Source organism: Hemibagrus wyckioides, linkage group LG27 (genome assembly GCF_019097595.1).
Source record: "Hemibagrus wyckioides isolate EC202008001 linkage group LG27, SWU_Hwy_1.0, whole genome shotgun sequence".
Classification (NCBI taxonomy): domain Eukaryota; kingdom Metazoa; phylum Chordata; class Actinopteri; order Siluriformes; family Bagridae; genus Hemibagrus; species Hemibagrus wyckioides.
Window position 1 is genome coordinate 18,767,177 of NC_080736.1, and position 17,382 is coordinate 18,784,558.

Genomic DNA, 17,382 nt, shown 5'->3' on the forward strand with positions numbered 1-17,382 from the left:
CCAGGGTGTAATATTTAGACGTTTTATTGCCTCCTGTAGGTGTGGAATGCTGATCTGTCGTTTTGTTGAGGCTGTGGAAGAGGTCTTAGCCCCGCCCCCTCTGCCACAGTATTCTACCTGTGACTTACTGGAGAGGTTTAAGGCTTCCCCCAGAGAGAAGACCTGCCTTAGTGCTCAGGATTATTCACAAGTGTAGAAAGAAAAGCAAGTCCAGTGAAGTGAAAATGAGCTATAACTCAGCAAGTGACACACACAGAGCGAGGGAGAGACAGAGCAAGGGAGAGATAGTAAGAGAGTAAGATCAAGAGAGACAGGGAGAGTCAGAGCAAGAGAGACAGGGCGAGACAGAGTGAGGGAAAGACAGAGCGTTGGAGAGACAGCAAGGGAAAGACAGAGTGAGAGAGACAGGGCGAAGCAGCGAGGGAGAAACCAGAGCAAGACAGTGAGTAAGAGAAAAAGCAAGAGAGACAGAGTGAGAGAGACCCAATGATGACTGAATGAGACAACCAGGGAGAGACAGAGCGAGACCGTGAGGGAGAGACAGAGCGAGGGAGACACAGAGCGAGACAGTGATAGAGAGACACAGGGCGAGACAGCGAGGGAGAGACAGAGCAAGAGAGACCAAGCGAGACAGTGAAGGAGAGACAGAGAGAGACAGGGTGAGCGAGACAGTGAGGGAAAGACAACATAACCCCACCCCAAATTCCCACAAATGCTCACACACTCATACAATTAATACAATTAATGTAGATAATTAATGCTACACAACATTTAAACTTAACCCTATTTATTTTTTATTTATTTATTTTTTTCAAATAAAAACACTGTCTTTTGGTGAAACTGAAGACAGATGACACCCTTTACACACACACACACAGGTTATCCTGTGTTTATGAGGACATTTTACACTGTCTATCTTTCACAATCCTATCTATCAATCACAATCCTATCTTTGTGTCCTACCACAAACTGGTTTTACTATGTTGATAAGCATTTGACACAGTCCTTTAATTGTAAGAACCTTAATACACACACACAGACAAACAGGTTTTCCTACGTTTATAAGGACATTTGACACAGTCCTATCATTGTAAGGACCTTAATATATGCACACACATTCATTATGAAAATATCACACACACACAAACAGGTTTTCCTCTATTTATGAGGACATTAGACACTGTCCTATCTTTGTGAGGACCTTAATACCTGCATGCACACACACACGTTTTCCTCTGTTTATGAGGACATTTGACAGTCTTATCATTGTAAGGACCTTAATACACACACACACACACGAACAGACGAACAGATTTTCCTATGTTCATAAGGACATTTGACATAGTCCTATCATTGTAAGGACCTTAATATATGCACACACATTCATTAAATATAACAGACACACACACACACACACACAATTTGACACTCTTCGATCTTTGTGAAGACTTTAATACATGTACACACATGCATCATATAAATATCACACACACAAAAACAGGTTTTCCTCTGTTTATGAGGACATTTGACACTGTCCTATCTTTGTTACGACCTTTGGTCCGTTCTGAAATATTATTATATACACATACACACTCTTGCAGATTTGTTCTTCTGCCAGCAAATACGTTGTCCACGAAGGAGATGCAAAAAATTATGCTTCGTTATTCTCCTTCCTAACTTAAGTTAATTAGGCATTAGACAATCCAATGCCACATATTTTGAAGAGAAAGTGTTAGCACTGGATATAAAGTTTTGTTAGTGGATCTCTATTTGAGCAGAACATTGAAATAACTGTATGTAATGTTTTTATGCAATTATTTTTACCAGTTTTCCTGAAGGATGCCAATAATTGTGACACCATGTGTGTGTGTGTGTGTGTGTGGTTTTTTTTTTTTTAGAATCGTGTTTACTTGTGGTACAAACAAGCAAGGCCTAGTGAGGACTCTGGGACTGGGGCAGAGTCAAACACACTGACTGGAAGTGCATCAGGGCGATGAGGTCGAGACCAGAGTGGCTCACAGAGAAATCCTGTGTGTAGGTGTGTATGTGTGTGTGTGTGGAACTAAAACTCAGACAGTTTAACGGGGGGGGCAAATCAGACACAAGTCATCAGGTGTGCTGTCGATTAACTGTCTCAGGGACATCCAGCGTCCCCTCCACTTCCTGTTTGTCGGATATGTGCCAACACACACACACACACACTTGGACAGGATAAACTGTGTGTGTGTTTGGGTGTGTTTGTCTAGGACATGGATGGATAAATCAGATCATGTGACATTCTCTTACAGTGAACTGCATGTACTGTACAGTGTGTGTGTGAGAGAGAGAGACAGAGAGAGAGAGAAAGATTCGTTGGTTCTTTAATGTCGAGCCATGCAGGTGTTTTCTTCAAAGTGGAATCCACATAAGCATCTTGAAGCTGCAGTAAGCCTGCTGAGATCACGCAAGATCTCTAAACGCACAGACACACACACACACACACACACACACACACACTGATTGCTCCTATCTCCACTGATGTCTTTTTGATAACGACAGATTTGCATGTGGAAAGAGGGCTGGGTGTTTGTTGTTCTGTTATGGTGTGTGTGTGTGTGTGTGTGTGTGAGTGAGAGTGAATGGGGATGAGACACTGGAATATCTGACTCCAGATGAGTAGCACTGATAGCAAGCACTTGCCATGGTGACATCATCGGTTAGATGTCGTTTGATGATGTTGTCATGGATTTAAACAGATTTTAGCAGAAAACTCCTCCACAAGTGGGATAGAGACAGAAAAAGAGAGGGGAAGAGAAAAGAATGAGAGAGAGGAAGGGAAAAACCCATCTTCCACACTGAAACCACATTACAGACAGAGCCTGAGGGACATGCCTGGGTTTGGCTGATCTCTCGCCTTCTTTTTTCTGTCTGCATTCCTTCTCAGACTCTCCCAACAGATATATTTATTAAAAGGAACATATTTACTTTTGTAAGTGCTAGCAATCAGTATGCTAGCTACAGTTGTTAGAAAGCCAAGTAGCATTTCAGAAGCTTACCAAGAAACCGCAAATTGGACACGCCCCTTTTCTGGAGAAACGCTACAGCTTTACCTCTGACACCGGAGACTCCTTCTGTACGCGTTAAATAAACTTCATGTGATTTGACTTCTGGCCAATCAGATTAAAGAATTCAGCAGCTTTGTAACAAGGTATGGTGCTTTTATTTAGAATTTCTCCATTATATCGTACAAAAACATGTTAATAACGAACGCTACATTCCCTGGGAATTTAACTTTCCCCGCTCTGGTTTCTGGAAATTTCTCCATCCAGGATTAGAGTGAGAGAGTGTCCAGTATCTATCAAAGCTTCTTTCAGATGCTCATTACCCGAGACTGACTCAGCGCCTCCCCAGGGGCTGGCCTGGCCTGGGTACAGGACATAGCAGCACATGTTTGCTCTTCCTGGCACAAGAGAATGGTTTAGTGTCCTCGCCATACAAGCCAGACTTCTAGCATATCGTCAGTAAACGTCCAAAAATTTGCCTACTACCAAAAACTTTTATCGTATCCTGTCTGCAAACATGTTTATTAAGATAACTTTTATTTACTGACCGCTAACTGATTTAAAGAAAACTTCCTGATGTTGTTGTTGTTTCAGCTGCAGCCTGTAGGGGTCACCACAGAGGATCATCTAATCCGCATAATTTGATTTAGCCTTTCCTGAGGCAACCCGCCCACTTTAATCCAGGCTAGGGGTCCAGGAGTAAGAGTGCACTGGACAGTGCAACCCCCTGTGGCTGGGTCAGTTCTCTGTCCGGGGATCAAATCCGGGTCATGGTGGTGATTGTGCTGGATCCTTAAAACACTTGAAAGATAATCGAAAGAAATTTACTTATTTTAATCGCAAATTGTGTTTTCTTGCTAGAAATCCCTCACCAAAGACATGATGCCAAGATTTACCCGGATTCAAACCCTTCAGTATTCTGAAGCTCAAGGCCAGAAAGTCTACACAGAAGCTAACTAACTTAGTGGGCTTAGTGGACTATGGGCGGAGACTCTGTGGCTGAGACAAACAACAACAAAAATCAAACAAAAACAAAGAGAAAGCCCCGGAACTCTTGGTCATGAAGGTGCAGGTAGTGAAACCTGTCTGTTCCGCAAAGAGAAACCGGAGCCACAGTGAAATAAATCTGTTGCCCCACAGATCAGGAATTCTGCTTTATTTTGCAAAGTGTTTGGATCGGACATGACAAAACGTTTATTATTAACAGGTGGACGACAAACCAGATTCAGGGATCTGCTGCGCAGGACTGGGGGTGTATTTGATGTCCTTTTGTGTCCGATGGTTTCTCAGAGCTGTTGTAGCTGGGGGTTAGGGTTCTAGGATTGCCAAGAGTATTAAACAGGCTTGTAAACAGTGGAGGGCGGGGCTTAATATTTTGCATTTTCACCTTTTTCAATCCAGTATACCAGGGGCTTTGCGTGTCGTCACAGCCGCTTGACTTTGGTAGGTGTACACAAGCTAGCTACATACAACACACTGGTTACAAATCAGACATCTTCCCACTGAAAATATTTTTTAGTAATTGTTAATAATAATAATTTTTGCTACAATATTGTTACACAGATGTGTTACACATCAGCTAACATAGCTATAAACAAAGTGTTTAACTATAAACGTAGCTATAAATAAGTGTTTTATGCCTTATGTAGCAAATGTTTACCGCTAATATTGCATGTGCATAATTTGATGCAGGAAAGATAGATGCAACACACACACACACACGCATAGCAGCTTTCCTCTCGCTGCATGTCTTCCTGAGTGTTATGTTACGTTGTCAGTTAGCATAAACACAACAGCGTGTCCATGAAACATGGATTTGTCTCTGATAATGGTGTGTGTGTGTGTGTGAGCACAATGTTTCCGTTCCACTAACGTGTGTTGTGTGTTGTGAGAAGGTAAATGACTCCACTGACAGAATTATTACACAAAGCTGTGTACACATTACATTGTGCGCATATGTGCGTGTGTGTGCGTGTGTGTGCGTGTGTATGTGCCTGTGTGTAGGATTGATGAAGGCTTGACAGTGTAAGATCGCGGAACTCGTTTGTGTCATCGCTAAGATAATTAGCAAGTGGTGTGTTATTCATTGGTGTAGCCTTAGCTTGTGTGAATAAAGTGTGTGTGTGTGTGTGTGATACACTTGTTATGCAACAGCGGCTGCTCAGTGATGACAGATGACACACACATACACACACACACCTTGAAGCAGCCGTGCTTCTGAAAAATGTTCATTAATTAGGTAGCAGAAAGAAAGACCAATGGAAAGATAAACAGACAGACAGGTGCAGGGAAACAGAAGGACAGACAGAAAACTAGATAGATAATGTCTTTCTCTTTCTGTTTGCATCTCTCTTTGTTTCTTTCTGCCCATCTCTCCCTCATTCTGTCTGTCTGTCTCTCTCAATCATAATGTCTCTCTGTCTGTCTCTCTCGCTCTGTCTACATGTCGGTCTGTATCTCTCTTTCTGTCTGTCTGTCTTTTTTCTCTCTGTCTGTCCTTTTGTCTCTCTCTATCTGTCCTTTTGTCTCTCTCTGTCTGTCTGTCTTTTTGTCTCTCTGTCTGTCTCTCTCTTTCTGTCTGTCTGTTGGTCTGCCTGTCTCCCTCTTTTTCTGTCTGTATTCTCTCTCTGTCTGCCCGTCTGTCTGTCTATCTCTCTGTTTGTCTCTCTCTTTCTGTCTGTCTGTACTTTTGTTTTTCTCTTTCTCTGTCTGTCTTTCTGTCTATCTGTCTGTCATCCCTCTCTCTCTCTCTCTCTCTTTCTCTCTCTCTGGGTAATGATTGGCTGTGATTAACTCTGTACAGGAAGCTGTGTGTCATTAACACACTGTAAACTGAAGAAAGACAGACATTAGAGAGAACAGCAGATTAGCCAAGCATCAAGATCCTGAGTGCTATGAACGAACACACACACACACACACACACACACACAGTCTCCCACACAATTGAAACATCTATCTGATCTACAAGACTGAACAAATATGGAGTTCCGCCAATACACACACACACACACACACACACACCACATGTCTTTAGCATTAGCACTTCCTGTGACATTGCTGTTATTGTTTGCGCTTTGAGTCCCAGGTGTCTTCCTGTTCTGGATCCGCTGCCATGATTCAATATTGCCTCCTTACCTCTCTCTCTGTCTCCCTCTCTCTCTCTCTCTCTTAGGAAAGTTTGACACAATTAGATTTTTCTAATGAGGTTAGTGCTGGTCCTGTGGAGTAGAATAAGCAAACATTGATAACTGATATCTATAGAGTGAGTGGAGCTAGGTGCTAATTTGAGGGAAAGTTTCTAGAAACTACTCTTATTAATACAATGCATTTGCTATTCTACTGTAGTGAGCCTAATAAATCTAGCCTAATAAAAGGTACAGTAATCCGTGGTACACAGACGCCACCCCCAAATGTTTTTTTTTTATTGTTTAAGCCGTAAATGACCCTCCCACACTCTTTAAATACACACAGAAACATTTGCAGGCATATAGCGAGATGGATTTGGGGTAAATTCGTAGAAATATCACATTTATAGTGAGTACTGTACGTAGGTATGTTCCTTGCCAGAAGCCTTAGAAGGTGCAGAGCGTTTGGGCGACATAATAAAGCTTGCAGAAAAAACGTAAAAAAAACAAAAAGTGTACACAGAACAACACCAAACACTCGGGACAGTGACACGCGAAAAACTGGGATGCTGGAGAATTCTGCTTCCCTTTCCCCAACTGCACGCATAGCCAGCAGCCAATCACAACCGTGATTAAATGAATGGGGCATTCCGATTGGCCGGGCTCGTTCCTCCAGCCGTACTGTCTCCCCACACCACGCTTTCCTAAACAACATTATGCTGTACAGTATTTGATATATTATTAACGTTTTACTTTATTTTAATTAATGTTTATATTTTGTAATTAATAATTATATTTTTATTAATAAATTACCTTATTTCAACATAAAAACGAATAAAAATAAAAATCTGCGATATACTGGGAAAAGTAAAAAAGTAAAAATCCACAATAAATGAACCTGTATCTGGACTGTACTGTATCTGGATGAGTGAAAGCTACAACCGCAAGGGAAAGCTAATCTTGGTAGTAAAAGCTACAACTGTAAGGGAAAGCTAACCTCATGAGTAAAAGCTACAGCTAGGAAAGCTAACCTAGCGAGTGAAAGCTACAACTGCAAGAGAAAGCTAACCAAACGAGTGAAAGCTACAACTGTAAGGGAAGGCTAACCTAGCGAGTGAAAGCTACAAATGTAAAAGAAAGCTAACGTAGCGAGTGGAGGCTACAACTGCAAGGGAAAGCTAACGTAGTGAGTAAGAGCAACAACTGCAAGGGAAATCTAACCTAGCGAGTGAAAGCTACAACCGCAAGGGAAAGCTAACCTAGCCAGTGAAAGCTACAACTGCAAGAGAAAGCTACAACTGCAAGAGAAAGCTACAACTGCTAGAGAAAGCTAACCTAATGAGTGAAAGCTACAACTGCAAGGGAAAGTTAACTTAGCAAGTGAAAGCTACAACTGCAAGGGAAAGCTAACCTAGCAAGTGAAAGCTACAACTGCTAGAGAAAGCTAACCTAATGAGTGAAAGCTACAACTGCAAGGGAAAGTTAACTTAGCAAGTGAAAGTTACAACTGCAAGGGAAAGTTAACCTAGCAAGTGAAAGCTACAACCACGAGAGAAAGCTAATCTAGCAAGTGAAAGCTACAACCACAAGGGAAAGCTATCCTAGAGAGTGAAAGCTACAACTGCAAGAGAAAGCTAATCTAGTGAGTGAAAGCTACAACTGCAAGGGAAAGCTAACCTATCAAGTGAAAGCTAACACGAGGTGTGAAAACTAAAATAGTTGAAAATGTATGTTTATTATAAATCCCTCTATTTACTGTCAATCAAGCCTACTCATTAGCATATTAGGGCACGCCCACCAATCAGTGACTTCTGCTGTTTGTTAGCAAGGTTTTATCTCTTTTTAGATCCAGTCTGCTGGATGTTTATTACAAATCTCTCTGTTTACTGCATCATGTAGCTTTGATTGTGCTTGTAGGGTTCGATGTAGAGCTGGATCCTGGGTTTGTGTTGAAGTGATTAGCAAACCTTCCTCACCGGATTCCTTATTAGACTTACGCGTCGTGTTAGGACACAAAAGTGGAGAGGATTCCAGACTGAAAGTTTTCCAACAGATTCCAGCGGAGATAAACAGTTACTGGTAAATGCTCATGGGTAAAGTAAACACCCAAAACGTGCTGAGGCTGCTGATTTTTTCAAAACCTTACCCATGCCAAACACGTCATCTATGTTAGTGGAAGTGGCACAGTAGAGTAATGCTAGCTGACTTCTATCATCTTATTAGCTTTTTCTGACAGGTAATTTAAGCTAGTGAGTGTATTTACATGGCGCTCAAGAGCCATGTAAATTTTGTCTAACACAACAAAAACAGCTAAGAAACCATTTCCAGCTAAAAACGTTAACTGTTAGCATGTTGTACCGAATACATACACAGAGCACACGCCATTATTGTTTTGTCTTCTTGTGCCTGCATGTTATTCCGGGCTGGACCACAAGGGGTCACCGATTCATACAAGAGAAACTTGCTTGAGAGTTCAGCTAACTGGTTGATGGCTAGTTTACAGACAGCATGTTAAATAACAGTAAGATCTTAGATACCTCAACTGAACAGAGGTAAATGCTAGTGCTACATTTTTTCGGAGAAAACTATGAAATATTGAGGATGTCATGAACAGGTACAAGTTTGTAGTAGTCTTGCCCTCAGATACTCCACCCACAGATGCTCTGCCCACAGATGCCCTGCCCTCACATGCCCTGCCCTCAGATGCTCCGCCCACAGGCAACAGGTGTCTGATATCTTTTGTACACTTTTTTACAGATATTAGCTTCAGCATCTTGACCTTTATGACCTTTTATGATCTCAAAGTCACAGGACTGGGAAACGAAACAATGTTTTCCTGCCATCTTTTACACAAGAGTTTTTTTTTTCTTCGACCCTCATGCTGCGCTCACTTATACCCGTGACATCCAGCAGCTGCTGTTTGGGTTGTCTACACCGTGTAAGTATTAGAGTTTGTATTCTTCTCTTTGTGAGGACCGCGTCAAAAAAACAAACAATATTACAGGAATATTGGCATTGCCTTATAGAGCAGAATTCCAGTCTCCATAAGAAAGGGGCTCACAATGAATCACAACACATTCCTCTGTGTGTGTGTCTGTGTGGTCTCCATTTAATGACATTTGGTCCCCATAATCATAACAATACAAGGATTAGTGTGTGTGTGTGTGTGTGTGTGTGCGCTACGCTGTAACACGCCGCTCTCTGATAAGCGCTTTCTCTTGCAGTGAGAGTGAATGTAGCAATCACAGAGTCAATGGAGGGAGATGAAGGAGGCAGCGATAAGGACCGATACGTTCAGACCTGCGGACGAGGTCACATCAAGGTCGTGAACACGTTTCAGTTCGGAAGATGTAATTAGCAGAGTATTCCCAGGTAATATGACCAAAATACTGAATTCTTGCATACTCTCATTAACAGTCATGGAATGATTTGACTGATTGAAGTCACAGGGATGGTGTAAAATAATAAACATGCTTGGACCTTAATAAATTCAACCTGATGTCAGGGTCGATTTTGTAAACAGTTTGTGATGTCATAAAATATGCTGTGTTTCTAGGGACCAATTACATTCTGGTATGCAAATTAGTACCTTCATATGTTCCATCCCATTTTTTCTGTTGAGGCTGTGAGGGGTGTGGCGTCTCTGTTGAAGTCCTTATGAACCACCTTTAAAACCTACAATGTGTCCGGTCCAGTTCTAGGTTGAGGTTGTGCCACTGAGTTTCCGAATGCAAGCCAACATGATGAAATAATGATCACACACACGTTGATGTATTTTTTTGTTGTTGTTTATTTATTTGTCCACTCAAGCATCGCCGGTCAGCCCACAGGAAAATCCAGGCAACCTAACGGGCGTGGTAGTAGTATTTAAAGCGCATACTTGATTGACATCTCCGTCCGTCCCCCCCGAATCAGCGTCAGGAATCTGTGTCGTTAAACTCGACGTGTACCGACTCGACCGACCGGCTGTGTTTTGCGACGGGAAACGGAAAACGGAGTGTACGTTTGAATTCTGCTTTAAGGTGTGTATCTTCACGTTTCACAGAGATCACATCAGAAATGTTCACGCTGATTGTGTGAGTAGACTGTTCAAAGAAGAGCAGTGACACACACACACACAGAAATAAAAGGACAAGTCATGGTGCTGTATTGGTGATGACTCACTTCAGCCACCCATGACTGCATGTCTGATAAATTTTCATAAATCTGTCCATCTCTCTCTCTCTCTCTCCCTCTCTCTCTCTCTCTCTCCCTTTCACTCATCAATGCCAGCATTGAGGCTCTGAGTGTGATTGGGGTCGTTGCTGGCCTGCGACTGGCCCTAACTACATTCTCTCTCACGCCACACACACACACACACACACACACACACACAGACAGATACACACATACAGTGTCAAACAAAGCCTTTGTCTATTTTATGGAAATTGTGTATCTCTCTCTTTCTGTGTGTGTGTGTGTGTGGTCAGATTGTGAGATTGAACAAAAGGAAAAGATGGCTCAGAATCTCACAGATGTTGGATGAAGGCATATTTTCCTATATTCATTCCTCCCCTATACACACACACACACACAGATCAAGCACTGACATGATGGAAGAGACAAGGCATAAAATGAAATAAAAACACACATTCACACATAATAAATTCAGAGAGGTCTCCATTAGGTGACATTTGGTCCCCATGATTATTACAACTCTGTGTCTGTGTGTGTGTGTAAATGCAACGACTCTTCCATTATGTCATACATTTCTTTAACATCTGATCTGTACCTGAAGCTCCAACACTTTCCAGCATGTTTGATTGAGAGGAATCGAATTCTTCCGCTGTCACGCGCAGCAGATCCCTGAATCTGGTTAAGCAGCCGCAGATGTGTCCGGACAAAACGTAAGCGTAATAATCTTCTCATCATCTCTATCAGGTCCAACTAGTAAGAGCAAAAAATAAAAACAAACACGACATGTCTCCTGCTTCTTTTCACTGTAGCTGCCTGTGTATCTCAGAAGAATCTCCTCTGCCTCCATATTTCCTCTTCCTCTTTGTCTTGTTTCCCAACAAATCAGTTTAAAGTTTAAAGCAGAAAGTCTAGTCAGCGTTTTCTTTGATTTCGGTGACAGAGCTGCTTAGTATTCCAATCAAAATGTTTTCTAATCATGAAAAGTTCAAAAACAATACCATCAAGCTGAACCCTTATTGTTTCCTGCTTCCCTAGCAACAATTCCAGCTTAAAAAGTTTCCCCCGGAAAGCAAAACACTGTTCTGATGTAATTTCAGGGGAAAGATTCTTTGTCTAGTGGGAAATGTCATAAACTTGGTAGTTAAGGAATTCCCCAACATCAGACAACAGACATCAAGTGCCGCCATTTTAGAGCTAGCATAAAATTCTGATGTCTGCTAATCAGCCTTAGGATCAAACGTAAAACCCAAATAATGATATTTGCAGTAAAAAAATATTAGAAATTCGAATGAATTGATGAACTTCTTAAGTCATTTACAACCAGTAACTAAGGCTCAAAAAACATCCTGACAGAAAACACACACACCTGCAGTCAGATAAAGTCACTGATAAGGAATTCCACCTTCTAGTCACCGGATAGCAGGCAGGGTAATATATGATATAAACACGCATGCTTACACGCACACACACATTCACACATGAAGCCGGTGACTAAGTGGTCTGTCTTAGCAGATAAGCTTGGGGATGCCGGTGATTCACAGCTGATGACATCAGAGAGCTGTGTCTAGCTAGAGAGAGAGAGAAAGAGAGTGAGAGAGAGAGAGAGAGACGCTACGTTCCAACACTATTTTTAAACACGCCCTCGTCTTTCACCAGTTCCCCCTGGAAGGGAATCCCCATCACCACCTTACACAACTTCACTGGCTCAAGTCAAATCTCTCAAATTAGAAGGTTTGAAACGACATCAGTGTCGGTTTAAAGAGCAGCCCTTTCTCAGGAATTGAAGCAGCTAAAATCTAACTGAAGCTAACAACAAAGTAGCTGCAGCTAGCTGGTCGTCAAGGCACGGTCAAATTACCTCAGAAGATGGACGTTGGAAAATTATGCCATTTTTATTAACACTACATTGTTGCTTAATTTTAAACTAGCAGCCTAATTTGCTAGCAAGCTTGTTAATGTTATGTAGTGGTCTAAACCAGTATGCTAGTTTACTGGTAAGGTAGTTAGCAAGAGGTGAAGTTATTATGTGAACTAATATTGTTTTTCAGCCTAGAAATGAAGCAAAAAAAAGGCTTGTGGATATTTCACATGAACAGTGACGCAGTTTAACAATACAGGTCACGTTAAACTAGCATGCTAGGTGTAGCATTCACGTATGGTCCAGACACAGCAAGCTTGAACCCATCCAGTCTAAGAGAGCAGAAATGGACCTTCTTTCTGGGTGGGTGGAGCAATCGCTTCCTAACCTGGTCAATCACAGTGACCAATCATGAGCATCTGTGAGGTGATGGATGTGGCAGAGGGCGGACGCCACTTTCCTCCGAGTGAGGTAGGTGCACATCTGTCTGCCGTCTTCTCGCTATGTTCTGATTCTTGACAGCGAGAGTCATCGTTCATCCGGATCTTTGACTAAAGAATGTTCTGGCTGAAAAGTAATGGCTGCCACCTTCAGACAGCAAGTGTGGAGATGTGAGAGAGAGAGAAAAATGACAGGAATATGGGCACACAGCATCAACATGTCAATCATATGGAGTGTGCATGTGTGTGTGTGTGTGTGTGAGAGAGAGTGAGAGAGAGAGAGAGAGAGATCACAAGAGCGAGGTCTCGCTCTTCTGTTTAACCGCTGACCTCTTGTAGCTAAACTAGTCCTGTGTGTGTGTGTGTGTGTGTGTGTACACTTTGTGTACAGACTTGATCTCTCTCTCTCCTGTCAGTATGACTCTCTCTCACTCTTTCCCCTTGCACTCTCACTTCATGCCTTTCCTCCCTCCTTGTCTTTTGCCTCTCACTCTATTTTCGACCGCATTCCTCTCATCTGAGGTCATGTGGTGTGTGTGTGTGTGTGTTTGCGTGTTTGCTATGCTCGTCTGGGATCGGAGACCTACAGGTTCAGACACATGCACTGAAAGGTTAAAATATTGATTTAAGAATGAAAAGCATCTTCAAAATCAGTGATTATTTGTCTGGCTGATTCTGTGTGTGTGTGTGTGTGTGTGTGTGTGTGGCTTATATCTTAAATTAGGCCTTTATCAGCATTAAGTTTCTCTCTCTTTCTCCCTTCCAGCAGAGGAAACTGCAGTCCAATGATAACAAGCTGCAAGACAATAGGCTGCCATACACACACATACACACACACACACACACACACACACACAGAGGACTAGTTTAGCTCCAAGAGGTCAGCGGGTAAATAGAAGTGCCAAGACCCTGCTCTTGTGATAACACACACATATATACACACACACCACAGGAAGGCCTCTGTATTAGACAAATATGGAGCCATGTGGAAATACCAGAGAGGACTGAGAGCGCAGCACAAAGTGTCTGACGTCAGCCATGTGAATAACTGCAACTGTCAGGAGCACATTTTCAACTCCGGGAATTATGGGAAATCCCTAAGTTCTGACATTCCACGGATTTCTGCTTATCACCATCGGAAGAGGTCGAGTTCCCACAGAGGGACAACGCTATCTAGTCTGTTTTGTCTAAAGCCTCCTTGCTAATGGAGCTAATGATAAACTGCGGCTAACAGAGGACAGCAGCTAACCACGCTCTATTCGATAGGAGCTGTCCGATCCTGCATGCTGATACGGCAAACGACGGATGGAAGCTAACAGAGCGTGGCAGCTAAATGTCCTCCATGATGGAAGGATAAATAGATAGATAGTGAATAGTTTACTAAGCCTAGAGCTGGATGGAGGAATAGATACAGGAAGTGTTTCACAGGAAGTGTCACGGTCAGGTGTTAAAGCGCTAACAAGCAGACTCACAACCCACTTGCTCAAGATGTAGTAAGTGTAATGAGGGAAAAAATCTTCAAAGTCTGTGTGTGTGTGTGCGTACAGCTGGGTGCAGGTTTGGGTCTAAAAAGACAAAGGAAGCTTTGATGAAGGGTTAAGTTGACACACACACACCAAGATTATTTAGAGATCAAACAATGACACACACACACACATGGGGATCCACAGCTTAGCACCAATTGCTCATAATTACTGTCTGTATGATTAGCAAAAGATGCAGCTGATTTGCTCTGATCACACACACACACACACACAGTGGAGAACAATGAAGGTGGAAAATAATTGTCCGTCCATTAGCATACCCACCACCAGACACAACGGCTGTGTGTGTGTGGAAATTTTGTGAGGTTAACAATGGTCTATTCTGTAGCGGAATGGACCCTCCCAAAAAGAGAACTGACCACTGGGACACATTTGGGGACAATCCAGACCTGTCTGTCTCTCCCTCTCTCTCTGAGTTGCTTTCTTTCTTCTGTCTTCCTCAGTTTCGGACTGACTGACTTCTCAGTCTCTCTCTCTCTCTCTCTCTCTCTCTCGCTCTCTCTTTCTCTTTCTCCCTCCCTTTGGACTGTATTCAGAAAGTTCCAGGTTGGTGGCTGCTCATTTATTCCTGTCCTCTCGTCCCTCCCAAGTTGTCCTGCACAAGTGTGTTTCTGTCCAAACTGCTTGTGTAGCCTGTGTGTGTGTGTGTGTTTGTGTGCGTGTATCCGTGTTGTGGGTGGAGTTAAGCACCAGTGTACCGCTTCTCCAGTTCTGTTTTTAACGCACCGTCCTCGACTTCCCCACACCATTTCCTCCTCGTCACCATCTTAAGGCCCGAGGGATCGAATTCACATCAGTGGAGAGTTCAGGAACAGAACTTACCCAGAAGGCTTTGTCGTTGGACCCAACCTCCTGTACAAACTAGCAAAAAAAAGGAGGGTCAGGCAGTTTATACATGTAAACTGGAGTAACCCAGGAATATTTTGCTACTTCAAAATGTCTGCCATGATGAACCTTCACTGACTAACTTCACTGGATAGTTAGCAAGCTAGCAGAGTAGCACATTAGGTAGAATTCAACAAAATTTGAACAGCTTACTGAAACCCATGCCCAGAGGGTGCCAATACTTTAACCCAATCCTTAGGGAGCCAATACTTTTGTCTGCAATGAAAGAGAAAACACAAGAAAAACACTGGGTCACTTCACTCTCCATGACCGGAAATCCGATCAAGCACCTTGGGTGGGTGGGGCATACTGTCTCTCTGCTGTCAATCACAGCTTCACTAACCAATCCTGTGCATCTCTGAGGTCAGGTATGTAGAAGAGGGCAGATCTTTCCTCTGAGTCAGTTACGCTTCCCTGTGAAACACAGGGTCGAAAAGGATCCCAGAGCGAGCTGGTGGGCGGGAATCAGGGGGAAAAAACCATTTTGGAAGAACATGAGGGGAAGAAAAGGAAGGAAAAGCAGGAATGTAATCATGGTTTATGGAAATAAGACTTAAAAATGTCGACTGATTGAAACAACAAACAACATGCCTCAAAGAAATAATCCTCTCTTACAGACATCAAATGTAGCCTTAATTACAAAAATAGGGCTGTCTGGTTCTGGGTGCAGGTGTGTGTGTGTGTGTGTGTGTGTGTGTAGGCTCTTTGGCTCGGAGTGTGTTAGGAATCATAGCAACAGCATTAGAGAGATAAAGATCACAGCAGTGGTATTTCATACAGTACTGTGAGGTAGTGAGCGATGACCCTGCAGGGGAGGACACTCACACTTCCAGAAATTCCCAAATCCTGGAAAAGTCTTCCACGTTTTATCTCCTTTAACCCCCAAAACTAGCATGCTAACATATGGAGTTCTGAAGCCAAGGACAAGATCTTACACAGACTCTGTCGCTCTCTCTCTCTCTCCCTCTTTCTCTCTCTGTCTCTCTCTCTTTCGCTCTTTTACACACACACACACACAGACACACTTACAGTGTCTAAAAGCATTTCTTATGAGCTTGAGCCACTGTAACACGAGCAAAACACCCTCATAAAAATGCTAATTTTATTCTGCGCACACAGTTCAATACACACTGCATGTACTGTTCTTGTGTCTATATTATGATTTCTAAAGAAACAGTACACGTGTAAAAACGTTGAGGCATGTGTCTTGCTAGTTCTTATAGTTAGCATCGATGCTCTGTGGGTCTAAACTAACACACAGCCGTGCAATGAGAAGAGTTGACGTGTGATTTTTACAGATTAGCATCTGATATGTAAAATATAAGGTGTAGAGGATTTCCACTTGGGTTTAGTCAAGTAGCAGGGAATTTATTCGCTAGCTAGCAGTGAGACGTTACCATGGAGGTATTTGTAATGAGTCCTGAACTGAATATCAAGTTAGTGCTGATAAATTAGAGATTCTATTCTACTGAAATGACACAAAGTACTGCGTCTGTCTGTCAGAATAAACATGGGCAATATTAACTGCTGAATGTTTAAGCGAGAGAACAAAACACATGAAGAAAATCAAATGAAAATCAGACAGCAGGTGAATTGAGTTCGCTGCGTTCAGCTGTAACGCGGTGTAATGTCTCCCCCGTGTGGTGGCGAGCAGGAAGTGTACACCATCCTGCCTATAGTAGTGATGTTGCCTAATAAATATAACGGTGTAATAATGCTCTGTAAAATATGGTTTATAATGTACAGTATAATGAATTAAAGACAGATTATTTATTCATTTATTTAATTCATTTGATTATTCTTAGACTCTGTTATCCACCCTGACCTGACCAGGAAAATTCCATCTCCATCTCAAAGTGATCACAAAAGCTGCAGCACAAGTATGCAAGAAAAAGGTATGTTTATCTCCTAACACAAACACTATAATATGAACTAAAATAAAACGATTAGTTAAACCGATCAGGTACAACATTATGACCAGTGCCAGGTGAAGTGAATAAGACTGATGATCTTCTCATCATAGCACCTGTTAGTGGGTGGGATATATTAGGCAGCAAGTGAACATTTTGTCCTCAAAGTTGATGTTAGAAGCAGGAAAAATGGACAAGCGTAAGGGTAAGTATTTGAGCAAGTTTGACGAAGGGACAAATTGTGATGGCTAAGACGAGTGGATCAGACCATCTCCAAAACTGCAGCTCTTGTGGGGGGTTCCCGGGAAGCAGTGGTCAATACCTATCAAAAGTATCCTTTAATTCCTGTATGTTGCGAGGTGGGGCCCATGGAGGCTCCATGGGGAGGGGTCCAGGGAGGAT

At 42.5% G+C, this 17,382-nt stretch overlaps 1 protein-coding gene across 1 annotated transcript in view; it reads left to right on the plus strand.

Moving 5' to 3' along the window:
• Positions 1 to 9,391: 9,391 nt before the first annotated feature.
• Positions 9,392 to 17,382, plus strand: part of sun2 (Sad1 and UNC84 domain containing 2) — a 35,596-nt gene continuing 27,605 nt past the window's right edge. The window contains exons 1-3 of the mRNA XM_058381572.1: positions 9,392 to 9,539; positions 9,978 to 10,189; positions 16,876 to 16,965. Of these exons, the coding sequence (XP_058237555.1) occupies positions 16,953 to 16,965 (13 nt within the window). The 5' untranslated portion in view covers positions 9,392 to 9,539; positions 9,978 to 10,189; positions 16,876 to 16,952. The remainder of the gene's footprint in view (positions 9,540 to 9,977; positions 10,190 to 16,875; positions 16,966 to 17,382) is intronic.